General features: G+C 43.2%; 1 protein-coding gene across 1 annotated transcript in view; it reads left to right on the top strand.

The window, feature by feature from the left end:
- LOC118975866 (monoglyceride lipase) overlaps positions 1 to 27,001 on the top strand; it is a gene marked incomplete at its 5' end in the record, with an annotated part of 89,013 nt that overhangs the window by 53,789 nt on the left and 8,223 nt on the right. Inside the window, one exon of the mRNA XM_037030048.1 lies at positions 9,914 to 10,003. Coding sequence (XP_036885943.1) covers positions 9,914 to 10,003 — 90 coding nt within the window. The remainder of the gene's footprint in view (positions 1 to 9,913; positions 10,004 to 27,001) is intronic.

The following is a 27,001-nucleotide window of genomic DNA, read 5'->3' as shown; positions in this document are numbered from 1 at the left end:
GTGTGGTATGGGACAGCCTTGGAGGTGGGAGCCACTGTATGTCAGCCATGGAAAGAAACAAGGTCATCCACAGAGTCACCAGTGGCTACTTCTTGGCCATTTAAATGTGCCAGAGAGAACACAACCTCTTAGACAGCTTCTGTCATGACTATAATTGCATAATATGAGCCAAATCAGTCAAGGGCTCTTGTCCAGGTAGAATAAGCAAGACCAGGGTAACAGAGGGGAGAGGAGTTTCTTCTGCCATTCATGTGCTTGGAGTCATGAAAATTTACTCAACTCAATGTCAGGCATATGCTGTGCTTATCTCACTTAACTCCCCTCATCAGCCTAGGGAGAGTTCATGACCTGCATTTAATGGATAGAACTTGAGGCTTAGACCAGATGATTGACTTGCCAGGATCACACAACTTGTGTGATGAATTTGAATCCAAGGCTGTATACTCTTCATCTAGGGTGTTGCCCCATAGAAGAAAGTGGATGTATTCAACAGTAGATACTTTCCATTAGAGAAAAGCCACAGACCGTGGGGCTTTTCAGGTGATGTGCACAAGGGTCATGGCAGCTGAGCTGTGAGGTGGAGCCAGCAAGATTTTTTCCCAGAGTCACTGGTAGAGATGGAATTTCTGGGCAAAGCCGTACCAACATGGCCTTTCTTTGCCCTGTGCTAACAGATCACCTTCTCAAATCTAGGGCCAGCTGTCCCTGAGGATATGCAGGTCTCTTCTTGTTGCCCAAGATGAATTAGATTTCCTGTTGCCCTCAGATCTGAGGGCATGTCCTCCCGAAGGATTCTGTTGCTGCTCCTGGCTCTTGAGCAGTTTTGACTAATAGAGTCTATGATTCATTTTCTACACACTTCAGATGGCTTGATCACACTGCACCCATCTGGTCCTGTGTGACAACTTTTCAGAAAGAGTCTTGCTGAATTTTTTTAATTTAATTTTTTTAAATTGTAATGTAATACATTTACACAAGGGAAGGCTTCTTTCCCAGTTGGAGGTGGACAGCCAGAATTACAGAGGGAGTGGATGCATCTTCTGTGGACACACATACACCCTCCTTTGCTCTTGTGTTTTACAAAAAGGCAACATCCTCCCTGAACTTTTTATTTCATTGTTCTCTCTTGGTTGGCTGGTTTGTTTTTGTGAGTTTTAGGTTGAATTTGTCACTTGCAAAACAGTTCCTCTTACAGCTCCTTCCCATCAGAACAACAAAAGGCCCATTATAAGATAAGCTCTGAATTAGTTGAAAACCTGCTGTAAATGGTCTAGAGATTGAGAGGCCTGACTATAGAATGGGCTCTGGTTTAGATGAGGCCCTAGTGCAAGATGGGCTTTGGATTAGGTGAGGTCCTGTTGTAGGATGGGCTATAGATTAGGCAATGCCCCACTGACTGATCTTCAGGTCATTTATATGCAGTGGATTGCTCTTATGGTTCCAGAGGTAGACAGATTCCTATAGGTCACCTCATGCTGAGAAAGCTGAGACTCAGGAGGGACCTTTCCCTAGGTCAGTGGCATTGGCAGGGGGCCATAGAAGGCAGAGTCTCATGGGTCCTCTGATTCATGACTCCTCACTCAGAACTCAGCTCAGAACTTTTCAAAGGTTTATTTCATGGCCAGGAGTTCCTGCTGTAGAGGTCCTTGATATCATTAAAGCAGACAGTGTGAGGTCATGTAGAAGGTGACATAAGACAGTTGACACAAGAAATGTTGAAGCCTGAAGAGAATTTTTATCAGTGGAGCCAAACTGACAACATATGGCAAAGAGCAACATGTCAAATGCTCCAAAGAATAACAGTTTTGCCATTATGCACTTGAGATTAAGGAGGGAATTTAAGTAAAATTATATGGAAATAGAAGAAAGCAAGACTGGGTTCAGATTACAGACAGTTAAGATTATTTGCATTCTTAATTAAAACCACAATGAGATACCACTTTACACTGGTCAGAATACCCATCTCAAACAAAGCAACAAACAACAAGTGTTGGAGAAGTTGTGGAGAAAAAGGGACCCTAATCCATTATTGGTGGGATTGCAGATTGGTACAACCAATCAGGAAAAAATTTTCAGATTTTGAAAAATTTTGAAACCAATCTGAAAAAAATTTTCATAGTGGGAAAAAATTTTTCCACTATAGAAAACAGTATGGAATTTTCTCAGAAAACTAAAAATGAACCTGCCTTTTGCCCCAGCAATTCCACTGCAGGATTATATCCTAAGAACTCTAAAACACCAGTCCAAAAGTACCTATGCACCCCAATGTTCATAGCAGCACAATTTACAATAGCCAAGAGTCGGAAGCAACCTAGGTGCCCATCAGTAAATGAATGGATCAAAAAATTATGGTACATGTACACAATGGAATTCTATGCAGCAGAAAGAAAGAAGGAGCTCCTACCCTTTGCAACAGCATGGATGGAAATGGAAAACATTATGAGGAGTGAAATAAGCCAAGTGTTGAAAGACAAATGCCATATGATCTCACCTTTAACAGTAAGCTAAACAACAAAACAAACAAGCAAGCAAAATATAACCAAAGACACTGAAATAGAGAATGGGGACAGTGACCAGAGGGGTGAGGGGAGGTAATTTCAGGGGAAAAGGGGGAACTATTCACAGGAACTAGTATAAAGGACACATGGACAACAACTAAGGGGGGTGGAAATGGGAGGGAGGTGGGGAGCACTTGGGGTGTGGGCTAGGATGGGAGTAAAAGACAGAAAACTGTACTTGAACAATAATTAGATAAATTTCTAAAAAGATTATTTGCATTCTTGATGGTTTTAGCTGAGAAGGAGGGGTGTGAAAGGGGGCATCCTCAAAGGTATGTTTAACATAGATGCACAGAAACAATGGATGGGGCTTGGTTAAAGCAAAGCCTTTCAGTAAAGAACATATATGCCTAGGGTGTGACTACCCACCATGATTGCCCAGCTAGGAATTTATGATCAGGTCACTCTGTGAGGTTGCTTTCTGTAGAACTACTCTTTTTGTCCACATCCCCTACCCTGAAATGTGAGAATGCCAGATCTCCCTCCCCCACTCCTACCACCAGTCTTGCACACATCTGGTTTTTACATGGATTCTCTGTTTTCAACAAGCTGGGATGAGCAGAGGCTTCTGGCCTCCAAACACTGCTAAGAATGTGGTTTCACAAGGGAAATGAGAGCAGGAGAAATTTAGAAACAAAAATCTAATGCATCAGACCAAGTCTTGGCTGTTTATGAGGTCATTTCACGGAGATTATGCTCGGGGGAAGGTAGGGCTGGAGTAATAACAGGGACAGAGGGGAAACCCATGGTTGCCCAAGTAAGATGTTAAACCCTGAGCTTAACTTGGGTCTCCTCAGCTGCCATGAGGACACCCAGCAATACGGAGTAAGTTGCAGAGCACCTTCTTTCCCTGAGAGTCCTCAGGGTCAGGATTGAAATACCCCTGGGCAGATCCTGGGGTCCAGATGGGGCTCAGCCTTCTAGAAGTCTAGTCTTCTGAAGAGATCTTCCTGCCTATTGCCTGGAGGTCAGATGCAGAAGCCAACCCTTCCAGTGCTTTCAGATGCTTCCACTCCCCACCAACGAGGGCATCTGGCAAAGTAGGGAGAAATGAATGGCCTTTATAAACCTAGCAGTTTTGGCTAACATGCTCTCCATCACCATTCTATAAGGAGGGATAATGATTTCCAATGTATTCGCAAGCAAATGAGGCCAACTGTCTCATTGAAGGTGAACTTGAGCATCAGCTCTGCTACCAAGTGTGGCAGGATGCTCTCTTTCACCCAAAAACCCACCCAAATCAGGTTTTCCTGACTTTAGCCCACTTCCCAACTGAATACTGCTCATCTGTTTTTAGTGACCAACACCCAAAAGGCCCTTGAAGCAGTGGGGTGGTGGAGGGAAAATGGACGAGGGCATGGGGGATTGCCACTCTTTCCAACTTCAAGTATATTTACGCCCAGGAGTTAGGAACTTAGCTGTGCTCATGAATTTGACAGCAGCAATGCACCCTGAGGCATTGTTACCTCTGTCCTGCAGGCCCCTGCTCTCTAACATCTGGGGTTCAGACTTCTAAACACATAGGACTCAAGGAAGAAGTTATCACTTCAACACATCCTTTGGGAGCCCCAGCAGCCAGCAAGTTTTGGGTGCTTTTTCAGGACTTACCAACAAGGGCATGCAGTGCTTTCTATTCTGTCTGCTTGAGGGTCGGTTTCCCTCCTGAGACAGTCTCAGCCATTCTCTGACCCTTGCGCTGGTGTCACCTGCACAGAAGACATGGAGTTCTAGCCTCCTTTTGCACAGGTCAACCTGCTGGAGCTACTTTAGAGGATAGCAATTGTAATTACCTTTCTCATGTCAAGTCTTTCATGGGCAGAAGTTTTAAAATGACCTTAGGGGGTCATTAAAACTTCATGTAAAAATACAGGCATTTGTGCAAGTCAGTAGTATTTAAAATGATGGGCCTGCAGTTAATCCAGGAATGCCATTAGGGCACAGCAAAGACATAGAACACATTTTGGTTTCTTGGTACTCATAAACAGACCTTGTTTCTGGGGAATTGTCTCTTTTTTAAGTTTTTTAAAGTAATTTTGGGTTTTAGCTGTGATATTACATTTGTTGATAAGCTGCAGGTCACTTACTTTTTCTAAAGTCTCCACTCTGAATAACACTATCATGTACTCATTCCTTCAGCAACCAACACCTGCTTCTTGAGATTCTCCTGGGGCCAGAAACCTGAAGGGCAGTTAGGGTATAGCACTGTGGGAATCAGGTCTCACTCAGATAACCTTCCCATCAACACTTCAGATTTAGTTTTATTATCCCCTTTTTACAGAAGATGAGAGAATTTCTTGGGGGTGCAGAACCAGAGGTCTGATGCAAATCTGCCTGGCTTCCAGTCTCTGAATCTGATTGTTCCACTTCATCACCTCCCCTTTTGGGGCTGGTAGTTAGTGACTGAATATCCATTCATTGTGAGTCTTGGCCTGCAAATTACCTTCAGGCAATAAGACCTTGGGTCCCTGTTAAGTCAGTGTCACTGAGCTCTCTGTGGTTGCACAGACCTGACTTAGCCTGTTGGAATCATGATGAGGGTCTATCACTTCAAGGGGGTCCTATTTAGGGCCATTCTTCTCCTGAGCTGGACCTCTACACTCACACAGGATTATCCAAAAAGTTTGGTTGAAATGACATCAAGAATGGTAATACCTTGTGTTGTACCATCTTCATGGTGAGCCACTCCACCTCCCCTTCACCTGTGTCATGGCTTCCTTTGTCTTCCCTTGGAAATAGGTACAGGGCTCTCATGTCTGACAGTGGAGGCCAAAGAAGTTTATGACAGAAAGCAACAGTAGCCACTCAGGCAACCTGGACAAAACTGATCCTTCTGGGTGTGGAGCATGACAGGTTCTTTCCATCCCCCACTGCTTCCTTACAACTGGACCTCAAGATCCTCTTCTCTGCCTTTCCATCTTCCTTCATTGCTACGATCAACAATGCTTCTGCTTAGTTCTTTCTCCACCAAGCCACCCTTTTCTCCTTCATCAGACATTAGGGTAATGAAATATACCTGAAAAGGAAAGCATGGGGAGGGGTTCTCTTTTGCAACTATTCAAAGCATCCTTGCCCCTGCATTATTCTTGGATCTTTTGTGGGAAAGAGGCTAAACAACTAATTTTTTTAACTGTGACATGAATTACCACTTCCTAATTAAGTCCTGTTAGAAATATGGTTTGGAACTTACCATGCAGGTTTAGACAAAGAGTTGAGGGTTGGCACCACCCAAATATCTCTTCTGAGACATCTGTGCCCCTCCCCACCAACCAGTGTGGGTCAGGAATACTCTCTACTCTGGTTACACATTGGAATCACCTAGGGAGCCTAAAAGAAAACACTGATTCCAGGGTCCCAAATCAATTAGAATCTCTCTGAAACCTGGGAAGAGGCATTTGTGATGCTTCTCTGAGACACAGAAGCTGCCAGTCCCTCAAATGTCAGAGCACAAACTAATGTCTTAAGGGTTCCTGAGATAATGCAGATTCTGATCTGATAGGCCCCACATCTACAGGAGCTGATGGTGCTGCTAGTCACTGTGAGAGCAGGAAAGCCATAGAATATTAGGAAACGACAGTCTTCTGGGTAGGTGTGCTACATAACCCCCCTAACAATACTCTAATCAAATGAAAAACAAAACAGAATGCTCAAAACAAAGGGCTGTCTTACTGGGTAGACAGGTAGAGAGGTAGCCACAGGTTACTTCAAGTGACTCCCTGACTCAAGACACCTTCTTTATTATTTTTCCTCATGGTACCTCTCCTGTGAGGGGTGTGTCCATCTCAGGCCTCTGCATGCATTCTCCCAAGTGTTAACTCATACCCAGGTTTTGATAATCATCTATAGGCTGAGACTTTCCTGTTCTTGGGGTGACATCCTTCAGGATCCAACCATGCAAAATGAAGAACAGTGATATCTGCACACTGACCCCTCATCTATATTTGTAATTGAACAACCAGTTCTCATTGCTAGGACTCCAGTGTCTTCCATTACACTCAACCACTGGAGTTGTGTCATCATGAGCTGGTCCTTTTAGGGACATTCACCCATCCTGAATCCACCTGCATCAGCTCCCTTAGAGGATTGAGAACAGATGCTGCCACCCCCTGACCCTACCCAGACGAGTCTTTGTGGTGGAAAGCATATAGCTGCACACATCTACTGGGCTAGCCACCAGCCAAGTCCAGTCCTAAGCATGATGTGTCCTTGTCATGTCTCCTCCTGTTTGTGCTTTTGGCAACATGTCATTGGCAGTTGCAGGAGTCCTTACCAGGACTTGGCTTCTTCTACTTGGAAGTGGGTAGTGAGGTGGTCAACTGATCTGCCATTGTTGTGCTTCCTCTAGGGACTAAACCCTTGCATTATTCATTTTGTGCAAAGTAAATACTTCTCCAGAAATGCTCCTTTCTTTACATGAAACTCTTTTCCTGAAAGAGTCATTTAGCTGCAGAAAGTTCCCCTGTTAAGAGGAAGAAAAGACCGGTGACTCAGGGAAAGGACAGAACAAGTTTTTTTTTCCCTATGGTTGTCTCCTGGAGGCAGAGTCCTTCCTGTCTCTCTAGTCCCCCTCACTACTCCCTGTGAAACCAGAGCAAGGATGGTACCTGCCATAGCATGACCTTTCCTACTTTTTGTTGAGCATAAACTGTCAGAATTTTCTCCTGGACATAGAGGCCTTGACAGTTTTGGATACAAATGTTTGGTTTAAGAAGTGCTGGAACATGAACTCAAGAATGAGGATAAATCTGCCTCTTCACAAATGGCCAGCACCTGCATGCCCAGATCCATGCAGAATCAGGTGATGAGCAACAAAACAAATTGTTAGCAAATGAGAAATCTGCTGGTGGGCTTCAGAGAAATGCAATGGGCCCTGCAGGGTCTCTCTCCTCAGTTCTACTGCAGAGTGAGTACTGAAGTACTATGTCCCTGGCTGTTGTCCATCTCATTTGGAAATGTGTAGGAAGCTAGTTTGCAGAAATACAGCCATGTCCTTGAGAAGGTCATGCCAAACCTGGCAGGCAGACAGACCAAGTGAAGCAGCAGGGTCTGGAGACTGACAATTGCACAAGGTCTTATCAAACACAATCACCCCACAATTCCTGAGCATGGCAGGGTCACATGTGGGGTAAACCATCAGCCCTTATGTCTACTCAGGGAGCTATGAGCAGGAGTCATCAAATACAGCAAAATGTAGAGAAGTCAGTTCTAAAAACTTTGGGATGTATTAAGTTTTTTCCTAATAGTGTTGCCCTTGGTAGAAGAGATAATCCCTAAAAGTCCACTCTCCTTACACAATTGGAGCCCAGTGAAGGCTACGAGGCTGGCGCCCACTGCCTCTCCATGCACCTTCAGTGCACTTCTTATCTGCTGCATTTTCTCTTTATTACAAATTTTCAACTTTTGAAAGCATAGGTACCAACATCTGAATTTAGGTTCCCAGAGAAGTCTCTAGTTCCTGGAGTTCACAGACATTTGACCTGTGTTTGGAAGCACACGCACCCTTTCCTTTCATAGTGCTCCCAGAATTCTGATCCCTTCTGGTTCTGTACTTGTTCATAACCCTATATTGGCTCTTGAACCTGCCCAATATAGATCACAACCATTCCATGAGGCTTCAGATTGCATGGACCAATTCAAGTGCTAACCTAGTGCTCAAGTTGGATTTCTTCATATTTCTGTGCTAGACTATCACAGATCAGCCCAGAGCCTGGCAGTAGTTCTCGGTACATTAGTAGTAGCAAGTCACTATGCATGGGGTTTACTTGCCTAGACACCAGGCTTGGGGTGCAATTGACCTAGGATAGTCTTAGAAGGCTGCCATCCTTGCACTGAAAAATGGAGAATTGACCATCTGAATTTCAGAATAGGTGCATGCCTGTGTGTTCTTCTAGGAGCAAAGCCCTGCCTGATCCTTGGCAATGTGAGGTTACATCATGCTTGTGCAGCCTGAGGAACAGGACGTTTTATAGCTGTGAGTGTAAAGGGAAGCTGAGCAGTACAGCAGTTGTGTCACCATGGAGAGTATCAGTGCCAGTTATTCTTGTAGCACTTACAAGTATACTGGATGAGAGAACGAATAATGAAGGCTGGTGGCATAAAGAGAAAGAGTAGCTTCACTCACACCCTTGCCCCTGTCCAGCTGACCACATGGTATGGTGCTGAGCTTCTGTTTTCTTTTCTATTAAGTCAGAATACACCCTTGCTTCACAGCATTTGTATCAAGATTAAAAGACTGGGCACCTACAACTGTCTCTAATAACATCAAAAGATTGTTACTCAGTAGATATTAGTGCCCTGCCTCCCCACCAAGGGTCCTGAGGGACCATCACTTAGTTCCATGACATTCACCCTCAGCATGCACTGAGAATCCACTGTTTGCATGAATTAGAAGGTGATTAGAATCACCTTCTATGTGATTCTAATTTCACAGCTCACTTTTGGAATAGTATCTTTCATCCCAGTGTGTCTTTCATCCCTCTTTCACGAGAGTCTGTGCACAGTGCAGAAATGAGAACACTCCCCCTCTATAGGCAGAAGTATGAGATCCAGGTTCATGCTTTTCCTGGGTAAACACCAGATTCAGCAGGAGAAATGGGGTAGGGTGGGGCAGAAAGGCCTGTACCAGAATCAAGTTCAAGGAGGTTCAAGTTCAAGGAGCATATACTAAGCATCTACTATGTGTCTGGTGCTTTTGCACACAGTGGTCCCCCTTAGCAGCTAAGGCAACAGAGGCTCAGTTGTGGTCATCTCTCAAGTCCACATATGTGAGGCAGCACAGCCAGAAATCAAGTTAGGCCTCATTCCCTTTCCTACACATCTCCTACTCAGGCTTGGTGACTATTTTTGTTCCTTTCCACAAGAAACCACGACGATGATCAACAGATTCTTTCTGATCAGAGCAGGTTTCTTTTGTGTCTTTTAGGGTGTCTGGCTTCACTCTCAGGTGACTTAGATAATTCTGATCCTGTGGTATTTTTTTAAGATCCCCTGAGAAATGGCTCACGCAGAAGAGCTCAGCCAGGCAGCTCCTGAAAATAATTCAAAATAATGACTCATGAGTGATTGTGAGGAGAGCTATATCACATAGAATCTGGAGCAGGAGAAAAATAGACATGGCATTCCCTCTGTCAACCCTGGTGGCTACCTCTCACCCACTCCCCACAAGGATCTATGCCAGACTAACTCAAGGCTGTCTGAGTGAGAGCAGGAAGAGTCCTGGGGCACTCAGCCTTGGGAAACAAACCTGGCTGATTTTCAGTTTGGGTGTCACTTTTCTTAATTTACTGTAAACTGTCCCGTGGGCAGAGCTGGGCATGGATCCCACTGCACTCACACCCTTGTTTTCCCTCCCTGGCTAGGTCCTGGCAGCAAAAGTTCTCAACCTTGTCCTGCCAAACATGTCCCTGGGCCCGATCGATGCCAGCGTGCTCTCTCGGAATAAGACAGAGGTGAGAGTTTTCTGAAATGAGGGTGGGGAGGAGTGGTTAGCTGGGGCTGGTGAGGAGTGAAGGCAGCAGCCCCAGTTGGAAATCCGAGTTTTAGCCCTACTGGTGGCATTTTGCTACCCTTTTGCCAAGGCTTTGCATAAAGTGATGGGGACATGGAGATGCATGAGATGCCATCTGGCTTCAGAATGGAGAGGAAAGGGATGTGTGGTCATGATGCCTGAGCTATGCATTAGACATGCAGTGGTGCTAACAAGATAAAACTGTGTGTATATCAGCCAAGTCTCTTTTGGTTGTAAGTGACAGAAACTTAATTCAAAATGGTTTAAGCAAATTTAAAAGTGAAATTTATTGTTGAATATACTAAAGACCTAGAGCATGAGTGGATCCAGGGGCTCAAAAATCTTGTTTACCATTCATTCTCTTCAGGTTTCATATCCCCTGGTTCAGCTTCATTCCTGACCAAACTTTGCCCAAGTGGAGGCAGAGATGGCCACTGGCAACTTTACCTGAGCAACCCCAGTGGGAAAATAGCTCCCCTTTCCAAGAAAAGTCCTAGGGCTGATTCTTATTGGCTGATTATCCAAGCCTGGGTTATTTGTCCAGGAAAGGGATCAGTGTCAACCCCACACAACTTCATGGACCACAAGTGCAGGAAAAGTGGTCCAATTGGGATAGCATAGCAAAGGACAGAAGATGGATTTAGGCCAGGCCAAATGGGTTGTGGGAGTGGTGCTGGGCTGAAGGGGGATCAGAATAAAAGTGTTCAGGTACAGGGAATTGCATTAGTAATGAGCTCTAGCATGGAGAGAGGACAGCTCATTTGCAAAACACCAGTATTTGGTTCGACCACAGGTAGGGCAGCAGGTAAGTGTTGAAGGCTAAACTGAGGTCAGATCATGAGGTAACCCATGAACCCCATCTCGTAGGAGTCACTGCCCTGACAGGAGTATCTTGCAGAGTGGTACTGCCTTCTGTAAAAGCTAAATTGAGAGAGAGAGAGAGAGAGAGAGAGAGAGAGAGAGAGAGAGAGAGAGAGAGAGAGAGAGAGGAAGGAAGGAAGGAAGGAAGGAAGGAAGGAAGGAAGGAAGGAAGGAAGGAAGGAAGGAAGAAAAGAAAGGAAGAAAGATTAAAAAATAAAAGCAAAACCAGCAACGTAGAAAGAAGAGGCAAGGTGGCTTTGGGAGAGATAAGCTGAGAGGTTGTGCCATCCATCAATGTCATTGCCTCTGGGACCAGGCTTTGCATAAAGTGATGGGGACATGGAGATGCATGAGATGCCATCTGGCTTCAGAATGGGGAGGAAAGAGATGTATGATGCCTGAGCTATGCACTAGACTTGCAATGGTGCTAACAAGATAAAACTGTGTGTGTATCAGCCAAGTCTCTTTTGGTTGGCACAAAGGTCAGCATGGATAAAAGGTCAAGGTCAATAATGTACCTGAGGCACTGGCTCTGAGCAGACTCCAAGGCCCCAGATATTGGGATTCATCTATTAAGATGCTCCTCATCTATTAAGATGAACCAACCTATCTGTCTCTGCCTTTGATTGGGCCTTTATGCTCTGTGCCAGGGGAGTGCTGTGTGCTTACCCACACAGGACAGCCCCAAATGAGCAGACTGAGGCTCTGCAAGATGAGAGGACTTGCCTGGGTCACCCACTGGTTGGACTAACCTGAGTTAGTAGATGGGTGTGGTCCCCAGCCCTCCTCTGTCTGTGGGGACAACAACCCCATGTAAACTTACAGCCAGTGGAGAGGTAGCAACCCTGGGTTTCTGGAAGACACTGGAATTATCTTCAGGATTAAGCAAATCATTTTGTCACTCATCTCCCTCAGTTTCCTATCTTGTCTTAGAAATTTGAAATCATGAAAGCAGTGGCTTCCTAAGGACCCTGTAAAATGGAATGAGGTGCTCTAGCTTTCCCAGGTTTCCTCAGAACTTCAGCAGTTAGACTCTAGTTTTATCATAAAATTTGACCTCCAATGCCTTGGCTGGATGGCTCAGTTGGTTGGGGCATCATTTCTATGTGCCAGGGTTGTGGGTTCAATCCCTGGTCCAGGCATATACAGAGTCAACTGGTAGGTGCATGGATAGGTAGAGCAACAGGTCACTGTCTCTCTGTCCTCTCTCTCTCTCAAAAAAAATCAGTAAATATATTTTTTGTAAACATTTGATCTCCTGGCACTCTGAGTCACTTGGAGAGTAGGCAACTAAATGTAAACCAGCCCTAATATGTAGGAAAGAGACATTTGTTACCAGGGATTAAAACTCCCAGTCTTCCAGAGTCAGCAGCTCCTTATGAATCAGGCTCGTAAGAGGCTCTAGGAAGTGGTGGGGTCTGTGGGGAGCCAGAGGGTATCAGCTCCACTCAAGTCATCTGCATTCTACTTTAACTTAATCTAGCTTTAATACTCACAGTGCCTCCCAAATTCACATCTTGGGGCCAAATGTGACCCAACAGGGTCAAAGAATATTTGAGTAGAGAAAAAAAATTGTACAACTTTAGGACCCAGAAAAACCAAAGGCAAAACACATGCTGTTTAGTTTAAGCTTGATATGAATGAAACCAACATTAACCCCATTTCACAGATTGGGAAACTGAGGCTCGGAGGTTAAATAACATCCATGGTTGCACAATCAATCAAGGGCAGAACTGGGATTTGAACCCATTTGATTCAAAGTCTGTGGTTGAACACCTGCTACCAGCTAGTATTTATGATCATTAAGCTTTTTTTCCTGTTTTATGGTCCACACAGCCTGTGCCTGGGGGTCATTGCTCTGTGTGCAGGATTCACTTTGTGATGGGAGTCAGTGTGGGGCAGGAGCTTTTCCTAATGCTGGCATCCCCCACAATGGCTCTGGCTCAACTGTGCAGTCTCTAGTAAAACCAACTATTTTTGCAGCAGCTGTGCTAGGACAACCATGGGTTAAAAGAGAGACAGGGACCTTGCTTTGAGATCGTTGATAGGAAACATCCAGGTGCAAATCTGAGTCATTTATCTCACCATCTGAAAGTACTTGGACAAAAAGAGAGAGAAAAAAGAGATAATAAAATATTCCAAGCCCTCTTTGTTTAAAAGTAGCCACCCTCAGAGTTTTTATTTTATTTTTGAAAGGATGGAAAGTTCCGCTGAAGGCTTTAAACACACGTAAGAGTCTGGTGTGAAAATACAGCACACGGGCTCTCCTGGTATACTGGGTTGCATGCCTCCATGTATCAGATTTCTGACTGGTCAGGTAAATGAAGTGATTCTTTAGAAACACAAAAAGATGTCCTTACTTGGAAGACTTTGAGGAGAGAGGTGGTTGGTGGCTGCTCAACACAAAGGCTGAAATCCTATTGGAATGAATAGGAGCAAGTGTTTCCATTCCTCAGCAGAGAGAATTTACCCTGTCCAGCTCTGAGTTTCCCTTTAAACCTTGTGCTGAACTTTAAAAATAGCAACATCCAGAGGCAAATGTGCTCAGAAAAGGCATCTCCCCAGATATAACATGGGGTGTTTTACAGCACATCTTTAGCAAAGATATTTCCCGTGAACCCTGCAGCTATAAAAGCCTCAAAAAGAAAAGAAACATTTGCCTAACAAGCTTACTAAAAGCAGGCCCTTGGAGGAAGGGTACAGGCTGAGGAGGGTGGAAGGTGGCAGACTCTTTGTAGTTCTCTCTGGGGAAATAGGCTGGTTCTGCCATTCCAATGTCAAAAGCAGGATGTTTGTTTGGGGTTTGCTGTGGCAAGTGCTCTAACAACCCACCCAGGACTGTTAGCATAACACCCTTTACTAGCATCACTTCACAGCTGCCAGCCCTCAGACACACATTCTCCTGGCCTATGTGGCCTCCAGGAGTAATTTTTGTAGCACAATCTAATGGACAATGATTGCACCCTTCTTCTGTCAGACTAGCCCTTTTGTCTCCCACAACTCCAAGAAAGCAGTCTTATTACCAGTATTTGCATTTGTGGAAGCTTGGGCCCGGACAAGGCAAGTCACTTACCTGAGGTCACACAGCTACAAAGTAAGGATTTGAGCCCAGACCTCCCTGCTCTGAGCCAAGTGCACTTGGCACTAAAATCCTGGGAACAAGGAAGTTGCTACTCAAGCATTTTTTGTTTGTCTGCACATTTACAATCCCTGGTCAGAACACTGGATACTGAGATATTAATCATTCCATCTTCAGAATGTGATAAATCCCTGCCACTCTGAAAAGCCTTGCATGGTCTAATAGTAATCCAGCCAATGATGCAGGTGGTGGTAGGAGCTGAAGGATAAAAAGGGAGTTGCTCAGAGTCTCCACCTGCCTTCACATCACACCATTGCTAACCACACCATTACAAAAGAATGCATTGCTTTCTTTCCGAGCTCCATCCTTTGGCTTGTGAGCTGGGAGGAGGAGATGCTGTGATTCTGAGCACCCATTCCACTGGGGACAATGCAATGTTTGTATATTGAGGTACTTTGTTTTCTACAACCAAGTCTCTATTCTGTATAAATACTCTGGGATGCCCACCAGGAATATCCTAGCTTGTTTATAGAATGCTGGCAGGCTTTATGGTAAGGGCTGTGAGGAGTAACCAACCCCACTTTATTTCATTTCTATAAGTGGGTGCCACTCCATACACCACCCAGTGTTTGATATGTGCCAGTGTCAAGGATTAGGCTTTCTCCTCCCCAGTTCCTTGCAGGTCTCCCACCCACATGCCAGTAGGCCACCTCTGCCCATTGCCCTCAGAGGCTCCTGCCAAGTCTTGGAAAGCTCAGTCACACTGAGGCTTTTTGCTAATTATAACCGCAGCTAAAGATAGGCCCCAGCTTCCCCTCTCTCCCCAGGACAGCAGTCCCCTCCAAGAACTGGTTATTAACTTTCCAATGTTTCTGGTTTGGTTAGCCAATTTTATTTTGTACTTTCCATCAATCATATTGTTACCAAATCACCTTCCAATTCAGGTTTGTGTATCTGATACACTAGTAAGCAAAAACATTGAGATATCAGTGGCTGGAGAAACAGAAAGATTTGTTCAATTTGGCCAAAGCCAGAGGACGAGAGCAAGATCTTTCAAATCTGTCTACATCAAAAAGCTAAAGTAGGGAGTTTTTATGCAACTAGGGAGCGGGGAAGGGGGAGTTTTAGGGAACTGAGAAAGAAATCTGTGTTTCTTTAGTCACAGATAACATTTTGTCAGCCTTCTGGGTAGCAGCAGCTGGTCCCAGCTACCTTGGAGACATTCTTTCCTTCTGCAAAACAAACTCATAAATTCTCCTTGTGGCCCTGAAGTTATCTTTTCCTGCTAACAAAGAAACAGCACATCAACAACACAAAATTATATTGTAAGAACAAAGGGTGCTGGGTTGAAGAACCAAGATTCTGCAAAATGTGTCATAATTGTACATCAGTGACATTATCTCTAAAGCAAAAAGCAGAAACTAGACATCTTGTGACTATTACTATTGTTTAAGCTATCATTGATTTGTGCTTAACTAACTATATTTTCTATTATCTCAAGCAAAGTATAATTTTAAACACTTCTCCTGGAACTTGCTTTAGGCAGCCTTTCAGATCATGGCTAACATACTTTCTTAATGTTTGACTATAAGCTATATGACAATCAATTAAAACATTTAATTAAAGCCTATACCTACAGATTCTATGATCTAGTACTGAAACATGTTTACTGTTGACGGTTGGTTTCAGTATCTCATGCTCCCCACATGAGGTTTGTCTGTTTGAGGCAGCTATAATTTACCAATGACCTAAAAACATAACAAGTCATTGGAACGTTTCTTGGAGTGTATAGCTCCATATGGGACAACTGGAAAATGGGTCTGCCTTGGTCTTGTGCCCTGCAAAGTGGGGTCTGTTGGTCTTCCTACCCCCTTCCTCCAGATGTTTCCTGCTCCTAACCCTCCTCCTCTGACTCTGGAAGAAGCAGCTCTGAGCAAATGAGAGGCGTGTCCCTGAAATCAGTGACTTTATATAGCAACAAAAAAGTCAGTGACTCTGTAGAGAAACTGTCAGGGGCAATCCCAACTGCCAGCCTGACCTAAGACAGAATGAAGCATTCTTCCTGCCCCACAGGCCAAGCTAAGCTTTTCAATCCAAATACTTTTGCATGGTTGAAGAAGAAGGAGGCTACACACTTGTCTACGTTCACATAGGAACATAGCCTGGGCAAAGCTCTCTTGAAGATGTCATTGAATTAAACCCCCATTTACATGAGGATCCAATGCAACTGACTTGCCAAGGCTTGAATAAGTGGCTAAGCCAGGCACAAGCTCCAAACAGGCCTCTGACCACAGTGTACAGGGTCTCCCTGCCACAAGCCTACCTGGGGGATGTATGGCTTCTCCTGGAAAAGCAAATCAAAATAAAAAATGAGAAAGCTGAGATTGTGGGTAAAGGAGAGGTCAAAGTCAGTCACCAGCTTTTCCCTCCAACTTAACTATGGAAATTTTCAAATCTATAGAAAAGTTAATATGGTCATACAATGCACACCCATATACTCCTCTTAAGATTCATCAATTGGAAATACTCTGCCACACTTTATCTATGCTTAAAAATGAAAATATCAATATAGATGCAGATTTCAAATCCTTTAAAATTTACTGTGGTAAGAGATACAGAACATAAGATTTGTCATCTTAATTATTTTTAGGTGTTCAGTTCAGTGGCATTAAGTATATTCACATTGTTGTGCAACCTCACCACCATCCATCTCCAGAACTTTGCCATGTTCCCAAACTGAAATTCTGTGTTCATTAAACATGGTCTTCCCACCTCCTCTCCCCCGGCCTCTGGCAACCCCAATTTTGCTTTCTGTCTCTATGAATTTGATTATTCTAGGTGCCTCATATAAGTGTAATCATACAGCATTTGTCCTTTTTTTTATTTTAAGCATAATTTCCTTTAGGTTCATACATGTTATAGCATGTGTCAGAATTCCCTTCCTTTTCAAGACTAAATAATATTCCATTGTATGGCTAGAGAACATTTTCTTTATCCATTCATCCTGTTGATGGACACCTGGGTTGCTTCCACCTCTTGGCAACTGCAAACAATGATTCTGTGAATATGGGCATGCAATATCTCTTCAAGACCCTGCTTTCATTTCCTCTGAGTTTATACACAGAAGTGGGATTGCCTGATCATTTTGGTTTGCATCTTCCTAATGATTCCTGATACCGAGCATCTTTTTATATATTTATTGGGCATTAACCACTGATATATCTTTATTGTAGAAATGTCTACTAAACACTTTGTCCATTTTTTAATCAAGTTGTTTGATTTTTTTATTGTTGAGTTGTGGAAGTTCTTTATATATTCTGGACATAAAGTCCTTATGATATTTATGATTTGCAAATATTTTCCCATTATATGGGTTGTTTTTTCACTCTGTTGATAGTATTCTTTGATGTGCAAAAATGTTTTCATTTTGGTGAAATTTTATCTAATTTCAATTTATCTAATTTTTTCTTTTATTGCTGAATTGAATGTCATTAAGTGGATATATTATGTTGACTGAATCTTTTAAAAATCTTTTTTATTTTGTTTTTTTAAAGAGAGGGGCAGGGAGGAAGAAAAGAGGAAGAGAAACATAGATGTGTGAGAGAAACATCTATTGATTGCTTCTTGTACACCCTCAACTGGGGACCTGGCCCTCAACCCAGGCATGTGCCCTGATGGGGAGTCCAAATGACAACGCTTTGGTGCTCAGGCTGGTATTCAACCTACTGAGCCACACCAGCCAGGGCAAAACCTTTTAAAAGTAAGTTGCATACACCATGATTCTTAACTCAGCCTGTGCTGCTCAAGAGAAAGAATCCAGAATAAAGGCTTTCATACATATAACCCAATACCATTATCACACTTTGAAAAAGTAGCAATAATTCTGTGTTACTTTCTATCTAGTTCATAATATTTCTTATTTCCTTAGTTGTCAACAACTCTTAAGACTTGAGATCACATGATCTTGCTGTGTGTGACCAGCAATTATGAGAGTAGTTCTGCAAGATCTCAGTAATTCTTTTTCTTTTTTTATTTATGTTCAAGTATATTTTATTGATTATACTATTACAGTTGTCCCACTTTTTTCTCCACTTTATCTACATCTGCCCTTAACCCCTCCTCCTTCTCATACTCCCCAACCCTCTTAGTTCATGCCCTTCGGTCATACATACAAGTTCTTTGGCTTCTCCATTTCCTATACTATTCTTAACCTCCCCTGTCTATTTTCTACCTACCATTTATGCTTTTTGTTCCCTGTACCTGTTTCCCATTTTTCCCCACTTGTTCTCCTAGCTGATAACCCTCCATGTGATTTCCATATCTATGATTCTGTCCCTGTTCTAGTTGTTTGCTTAGTTTGTTTTTGTTTTTTAGGTTCAGTTGTTGATAGTTGTGAGTTTGTTGTCATTTTACTGTTCATAGTCTTGATTTTCTTCTTTTTCTTAGATAAATCCCTTTAACATTTCATGTAATAAGGGCTGGGTAATGATGAACTCCTCTAACTTTACCTCATCTGGGAAGCACTTTATTTGCCCTTCCATTCTAAATGATAGCTTTGATGGATAGAGTAATCTTGGATACAGGTCCTTGCCTTTCATGACTTTGAATACTTCTTTCCAGCCCCTTTGCCTATAAGGTTTCTTTTGAGAAATCAACTGATAGTCTTATGGAAACTCTTTTGTAGGTGACTCTCTCTTTTCCTCTTGCTGCTTTTAAGATTCTCTCCATATCTTTAATCTTGAGTAATGTAATTATGATGTGCCGTGCTGTGTTCCTCCTTGGGTACAAATTCTTTGGGACTCTCTGAGCTTCCTGGACTTGCATGTCTATTTCCTTTACCAGATTGGGGAAGTTTTCCTTTATTTGTTCAAATAAATTTTCCTTATTTGTTCAAATAAGTTTTCAATTTCTTGATCTTCCTCTTCTCCTTCTGGCACCCCTATGATTTGCATGTTGGAACATTTAAGGTTGTCCCAGAGGTTCCTGAGTCTCCCCTTATTTTTTTGAATTCTTGTTTCTTTATTCTGTTCTGGTTGAATGTTTCTTTCTCCCTTCTGTTCCAAATGTTTGATTTGAGTCCCAGTTTCCTTCCCCTCACTGTTGGTTCCCTGTATATTTTGCTTTATTTTACTTGTATAGCCTTTACCTTTTCCTTTATTTTTCATCCATATTTAATCATTCTGTATTTATACTGATTACCAGTATTTTGAACTCTGCATCTGATAGGTTGGCTATTTCTTCATTGCTTAGTTCTTTTTCTGGGGTTTTGATCTGTTCTTTCATTTCGGCCATATTTCTTTGTCTCAGTGCACCTGTTACATTGTAAGGGGCGGAGCCTTAGGTATTCACCAGGGCAGGGCAACCAATTTGGTTACATTGGGTTACAATGTAACAGGTGGGTTACATTGCTGTATGTGAGGGAGGTGTCAGAGAGGGAACAATGCCTCTTGCTTGGATCTCACCCTGCTTTCAGTGACTTCGCCCCTACCCACAAGTGAACTGCACCTTTCTGATGCTGATTCCCTGGGTGGATGGGCTTGTGTACATTCTAGAATCCTGTCAGCCTCTCCAACATACTGTCCTGTGAGAGTGGGCATTTCTTCCACCACTGCAACCCCCACAGGTTCTACAGACAGAGGTGTTGCCTCTTTACTTTTCCACACTGGAACCCTGGATTTCACAGTCTGTCTTGCTCCCCAGTTGTTCCTCCTGGCTTAGCCACACATGAATGTGGGACAGACAAGTGTGCTAATTGCTGCCTAGGCCTCCCTGTCCAACAGTCACCACCTTCCCTTTTGTCCTTTCCACCCCAGCTGCCTATCTCTGCCCCTCCTACCAATCTAGATGAATGTTTCTTCTTTAACTCCTGGGTTATCAGACTTCCATAAAGTTCAATTTTTCTAGCAGTTCTGGTTACTTTTTGTCTTAAAATTGTTTTTTATCCTCCTTTTGGTTGTATGAAGAAGTGAAGCATATCTACCTACGCCTCCATCTTGGCCAGAAACCCCAGTAATTCTTTCTTGTATCTCTTATAATTTATTCAGTCCCTGGACCTGTCAAAAGGTAGCCATGGTTGTGTGATTGGGTAGAGAACATGATGGCTGCTTTCCTCTTCCCTTGGTAACCGCTCAGGACTTATGTCTGGGCCCAGCGTTGCACCCTAGGAGCCTCTATTCCAAAAAAGCAAGTGAGGTTGACTTTCTGACTCACCTCTGGTTGTGAGCCCCCCAACCCTCCAGAAGGAGGTCCTAGCACCCTCTGGTGGGTGTGCACAAACCACCTGTGCCCACATGTCCAAGCCTATGACCTACCAGGATATTCAGGAGTACAAGCCTTAATAGCAAAAAGTAATTCTTGAGAAGAAATGTTCAGTAAATCACTGAACATTCTTGAGAAGTAAATGTTCAGTAAGTCATTCCTGGGAAAAAATGTTTGGTAAGTCTCATGCCCTTGATTAAGTGGCAGTTCATATATATGAATCATCTTTACATCCAAAATGGAATTGCATCTTCCTTACTTCTGATGGTTCTTGTCTGGTTTGGGAATTTCTGCTACCAAGTTGAGTGCCTCTTTCAGCAATCATAGGGGGAGCTCAGGCCTCCTGGTAAATGTCCAAGCAGACTTTCTGCCAAGTCAGGCAAGGCCCTATCTCCACTTTGCCATTCTGCAGGCATCATGTCAAGTCAACAAATTTATTTGGAGCTCCCACTTTGCTCCAGGCCCCAAAATGGAGGCAAGGACACCCAATAAGTCACCCTATCTTCTGAGGTCATAGACAGAAGGCACATCAACAGTTCTGTGTTGTTACAGAAGACAAAGAGACAGAGAGCTTTGAGGGAATAGCAAAAGGGTCTGTGTCTGGACCCAGCTCTCCAGCTCTGTCTGTTTGTGCTTCAGTGTAACCTTGGAGACCACACTCAGTGTCACTGATCCTCAGTTTCCTCGGGAGCCTAGGGTATGGCCTGACACAGCATCAACTCTAGCTAAATGAGATCTGTTGTTATCACAGCTGTTTTTAAAGAAGTGTCCACGAAGCTACAGGAGCCCTAGGAAGACAGGCATCAGTTTCACTACTAGTGTCTGGGCACCTGTCATGGGAGGACACACTTGAATTGGGCCATGAAAGAAGACAGGTATTTGTTGGCAGACAAGAGTTAGGGCATAGGAAAGGTGCATTATGGAAACTAGAAATGTCAGTGGCAGCCCCCAGTCTGTAGGTACAGAAGCTGACCACGTGAAAGGAGTAGGAGCCCTGAAGGAATGGCACACAGTGTCCCTGGGGAAGGCAGGGGGCTTCCCAGAGGAAGGGGCAACTGAGCTAAATGTCATAAGAGAGGAGAAAGTCTACAGGCAGCCAAGGCTGAGGGGACAGCCATGTGACAGGGAGGAGTGTTGAGAAAGGAAGCAGAGGAGAGCCCTCTGCGGACTTGCAAGCCAGACTCTTCCAGGAAGAGTTTGGATTTGGCCCTACAGTGTATGGGATGCATGGCAGAGTCCCTAGGTGCAGAGGTATTCAGGGAGAATCTGAGCACAGTATGCAGGGGCTGGCCAGCTAGGAGGAGAATTGCTCAGAGGTATCACGTGAAGAGAGGAGCATGCACTGGACATGCCACAGACAAGGCTGTTTCCAGTGTCTGGTATGTTTCTTATTCAGGCCAGTTTCTGTGCTAAATTATTAGTTACATTTAGAATATTCCACAAACCTGAAATTCATTAGAGTACTGCCCAGTGAGCCACAGGGAAACAATACCAAGCACATCCAAAGAGCTTACCTTTGCGGGGCTTTCCTCCTTCAAACCTAATTATTCTTTGTTGAATGAACTAATAAGGAACCTTTTCTTCTAAGGCCCATGGGTGTCATTCCAATGTAAATACCAAATTTTGCCATGTATAATGCATACTTTTTGCTCAAATTTTTGAGGGAAAGATAAGAATGTGTATTATACATGGGTAGTCCCATATATTTATTCCATATATATATAAATGTTTTTAATTCTTTTACTTATGCTTATACATTAAGTATAACTCTAGAAAGCAATGTCCATATGCAAATTTGTTACTGGCACATAAAATTTGTTGTACCTTGTATCTGTGCTTGTGTTTTGTAATTGTTACATAAAATTTTCTTGTACCATAATATGTTCAAAAAGAAATGCTAAATCCCTTTATAATACAAAAAAACCCCAAGGATCTAAATATAAATAAATTAAAAAGTGAGCCCTGGCTGTTATGGCTCAGTGGATTGAGTGCCAGCCTGAGGACCAAAGGGTTACTGGGTCGATTACCAATCAGGGCACATGCCTGAGTTATAGGTCAGGTCCCCAGAAGGGGCCTGTGAGAGGCTACCACACATTGAGTTTCTCTCCCTCTCTTTGTCCCTTCTTCCCCTCTCTCTAAAAGGAAATAAATAAAATATTTTTTTAAAAATTGAATTAAAAAATGAATTGAATTAAAATGAAAGATTTTTTTGAAAGTTTGGGCCAAAAATATGGACACACATTATACACGACAAAATACAATAGCCCCTTTGCCAGCTGTTGGCCAGGGAGCCTGGTACAGAGATTCCCAGCTGCTATCTAATCTGTGTTGGGCTCCCAGTGCCCAGAAATGCTGTCTTTTGGTCTGAGTTAGAAAAGGTTGGCTCACTTATTCACTCCACCAGTATTTACTGAGGTCCTCCTATGCCAGGACACAGCAAAAGCAAGACAGACAGAGCCCTGCCCTATGGACTGACACTCCAGTCAAGGGAGAGGCAGGTGCAAAAACACCTGGTTGAAGAGTGAGTGCAGGACTAGAGAAGGGCTGCTAGCCACAAGAGCCTGGGAAGTCAAGAAGGCCTCCCCAAATGAGTGAAGTCCAAAAGAGGTGTAGATGTTGATTAGTTTAAGATCAAAGAGTTGGAAAAGCCACTTGAGATGGGCAATGGAAGCCACTGTATAGAGGAAAGGATTTTCTTTTTTTTAAAGTATATTTTATTGTTCATGCTATTATAGTTGTCCTGATTTTTTCTCCCCTTTATTCCCACTCCACCCTGCACCTCCCTACTCTCTAGCATCCCCCCTTAGTTCATATCCATGGATTGTACACACAAGTTCTTTGGCTTCTCTATTTTCTATACCTCCCCCTGTCTATTTTATGCCTACCAATTATGCTTCTTAATTCATGTACCTTCCCCCCATTCTCTCTCTTCCTCACCCCAGTGATAACCCTCCATGTGATCTCCATTTCTGTGATTCTGTTCCTGTTCTAGTTGTTTACGTAGTTTTTGTTTTTTAGGTTCATTTGTTTTCATTTTTTAGGTTCATTTGTTTTTTAGGTTCATTTGGTTCATAGTTGTGAGTATGTTGTCATTTTACTGTTTATATTTTTTATCTTTTTTAAAAGATTTATTTATTTATCTTTAGAGGAGAAGAAAAGGAGAGAGGGAAATATCAAAGTATGGTTGCCTCTAGTGCATCCCCTGCTGGGAACTGGCCTGCAACCTAAGCACGTGCCCTGACTGGGAATCAAACTACAGTTGTTTGGTTTGCAGGCCCTCACTCAATACACTGAGTTACACCAGCCAAGCCATGATTGCCTTCTTTTTCTTAGATAAGTTCTTTTAACATTTCATATAATGAGGGCTTGGTAATGATGAACTCCTCTAACTTTACCTCATCTGGGAAGCACTTTATCTACCCTTCCATTCTAAATGATAGCTTTGATGGATAGAGTAATCTTGGATACAGGTCCTTGCCTTTCATGACTTTGAATACTTCCTTCCAGCCCCCTTCCCTATAAGTTTTTTTTTTTTTTGAGAAATCAGTTGATAGTCTTATGGACACTCCTTTGTGGTAACTCTCTCTTTTCCTCTTGCTGCTTTTAAGATTCTCTCCTTACCTTTAATCTTGGGTAACTTAATTATAATATGCCTTGGTGGTTCCTCCTTGGGTCCAATTTCTTTGGTACTCCCTGGACTTCCTGGAAGTCTATTTCCTTCACCAGATTGGGGGAGTTTTCCTTCATTATTTTCTCAATAAGTTTTCAATTTCTTGGTCTTCCTCCTTTCCTTCTGGAACCCCTATGATTCAGATGTTGGAGTACTTAAAGTTCTCCCAGATGTCCCTAAGGCTCTCCTCATTTTTCTGAATTCATGTTTCTTTATTCTGTTCTTGTTGGATGTTTATCTCTTCCTTTTGTTCCAAATTGTTGATTTGAGTTCTGGTTTCCTCTCTTTCCTTCCAGGGAACTTTTGGTTCCCTATATATTTTCCTTTATTTTACTTTGGGTAGCCTTCACTTCTTGGTTCATTTTGCAGCCAAGCTCAATCAATTCTGTAGCATCCTGATTACCAGTGATTTGAATCTGTATCTCATAGGTTGTCTATCTTATAAAAGAGGATTTTTAATCACCCAAGCCTTTCCAAAACAAATTGCCATTAAAAACAAAGGTAGGAAATGAAGATACTATCTCTGCAAAGACATGTCCATTCATTGTAGGGTTCCCAGTTTCTAGATTTCACAGAGTTCACTTGGGTAGAATCACTTGTGCACTCTCTCCAATATGTCAGAGAAGGCTATCTTATTTCCCTGTGATAAAAATAGGTGGATTAAAAAGGATCTAAACAGTGGAGGAGGGGGGTAGGAATCCTGGGATGGGGTCCAAAGCACAGGAAGAAGAGTGAGGCTTCCATAGGAAAAGGAATGGTATTAGAGGAAAGGAGGGTCAGGAACACCCAGTTGTGGACACATGTAGGCACCTGAAGGGAAAATGCAGGAGATTAGACTTGCTAAGCTATATTTTCTGTGAAGTGGTAAACAATGTCATGTGAGGAGGGCACTTGCCTGTCTGTGTCCAGAAGTGTGCTCCCAACCCCTTCTGTGAAGGGTGGCAACCTGTGGGAACCACTAAGTCATTTCACTATCTGTCAGACCTAGATGTTTACAGTCTTCACCAAGGACCCATTCCTTTCTTTTCTGAGGAGTGCCACCTCCATGGCTTCTGACTATCTATGAGTCCACAGGACTCATCTTTACTTTCTCTTCTCTAGACAGGTAGTATGGCATAATGAATGGTATAAAATGCTGAATGTGGAGCCCATCTGCTTAGGTTCTTATCCTAGTTCCACCTTTTATGTTGTAACCTCAGGTGGATCACCTGGCCTCTCTGAGCCAATCTTCTAATGCATAAAATGACGATAATAACAGTAGTACCTACTGTGAGTTCCCATGAAGATTCAATAGGCAAGTACAAGTAAAGTGCTTGACACAGCACTTGGTACAAAATTAAGGGCTCAGTGTGTTTGTTATTTTAAATATTACTTTAATTACGCATGTAATTTTACATTCCATCACAGAACAGCTTTTTAAAAAATAGGTCAAGGGATTTGAATGTAGGGTTGGTGCCTAGATTTTTCTCAACCAAGTTAAGAAAACTCCCAGCTCTATCTTGTAGCTATATTCACTGTGCTCTAGGGCAGTTTCTTTCCCACAGAGAGATAGTGTTCAATATCAGAAGCCCAGCTGGCATGTTTCTGGCTGGCAAGTTCAATCTTTCTGGGAGCTCTCAGAGCTGCAGAAAACAGTGAAAGTACTAGAGGATTGCTATACACAGGAGGCCAGGAAATTATTCACAACCTATGAAACTTAAAACCCAAGAGGAACCTTCAAGGTCACAGGACTAAGGCTTCACCTAAGGTTATGTGACTCAAGATCTCTAAGGGAGAGAGGCCTCCAGTGTGGAGTGGCTCTCCTCCTCTTGTTCCCAGTGTCAGGTTCAGATGCACCACACACATCATTAACCTCAATATGAGGCCAGACACTGGGCTTGACACTGTATCTACATCGTCTTTTTTAATCTTCCTAGAGTCCTCTGAAACATTTCTACTACCACCCCCATTTCACAAATGAGCCAACTGAGTTTAGGAGAGAATAGCCATGTCCAGATCATGGCTGGGAAGTATCAGGGGTGAGTGCTCCTCACTCTTCTGATTTTGTTTATATTGTCAGCTGATCCCTCCCCTCAAGATATAAAACTTCAAATCTCAGCCAGTGGAGGCACTCCCAGAGGTCAGTTATCTGAAGCAAAGATGTGGTCACTTGTACCCAGACTCACAGCCTCCAACTGACATATTCCCAGCTGACACATCCTCAGCTGGCAGGAACAACTGTAGTAAAAAAAAATGAGGTGAAGGAGGCACAAGAGATATTGCCAAAGATGGGTCTTTGCTATGTTTTTAAATTCAACTTTTTGTTTTGATGTAATAGTGATTCACATGTAGTTGTGAGAAAAATAGAGAGGAATCCAATGGACTTTTTACTCAGTTCCCCTCAATGCTGCCATTTTACAAAACTATAGGACATCATAACCAGGAAATTGACATCAGTACAGTCAAACCACAGAATGTCCTATCACCACAAAGATCCCTCATATTGCCCTTGTATAGTACACCCACTTCCCCCTGCCCCACCCCTAACAAACACATTTCTATTCTCCATTTCTCTCATTTTGCCACCTTTCGCTTTCAAGTAAGCAAAGACCACTGATGGGACCAGAATGGTTACTTGAGAGGAGGGTTTGGGCCTTCTAAGTCTGTTTCTCCATAAGGTATGACCCTCCTTTTCACTCCAAATCTCACTTTTCCTCTGTCCCTTGCCTTTTGCCCCAGCTGTGGCTCCCATCAGGGGACTGCCCTTTCTCTGACATATCTGGCAATTCCTTCCCCAGGCCCAAAATCAGCCATTGTGTAAACAGTGACTACATAATCAGGAAAAGGAAAATGAAGCCAAAAACAGGAAGCCGATTGGGCCAGCAGAGCAATTAGATCCTGGAACAGACTCCCCAAGGGGCCTCATGCAGCCAGGATGTCTTGGGTCAGCAGGGCAAGGTGGCAGGCCATTTCAGGAAAGTGGTGGTCTAGTGGACTCTGGCCTTGTGCACTCCGGCCTTGTGCACTCCTAAGAACATATTCCCTGCAGCCAGGACCCAACAGCATAGAATGGAGTGCTGTTAGCAGGGCTG

Source organism: Sturnira hondurensis, unplaced genomic scaffold (genome assembly GCF_014824575.4).
Source record: "Sturnira hondurensis isolate 20B ecotype Veracruz unplaced genomic scaffold, ASM1482457v3 Scaffold0001538, whole genome shotgun sequence".
NCBI classification, from domain to species: domain Eukaryota; kingdom Metazoa; phylum Chordata; class Mammalia; order Chiroptera; family Phyllostomidae; genus Sturnira; species Sturnira hondurensis.
This window is presented reverse-complemented; position numbering and strand designations above follow the sequence as displayed.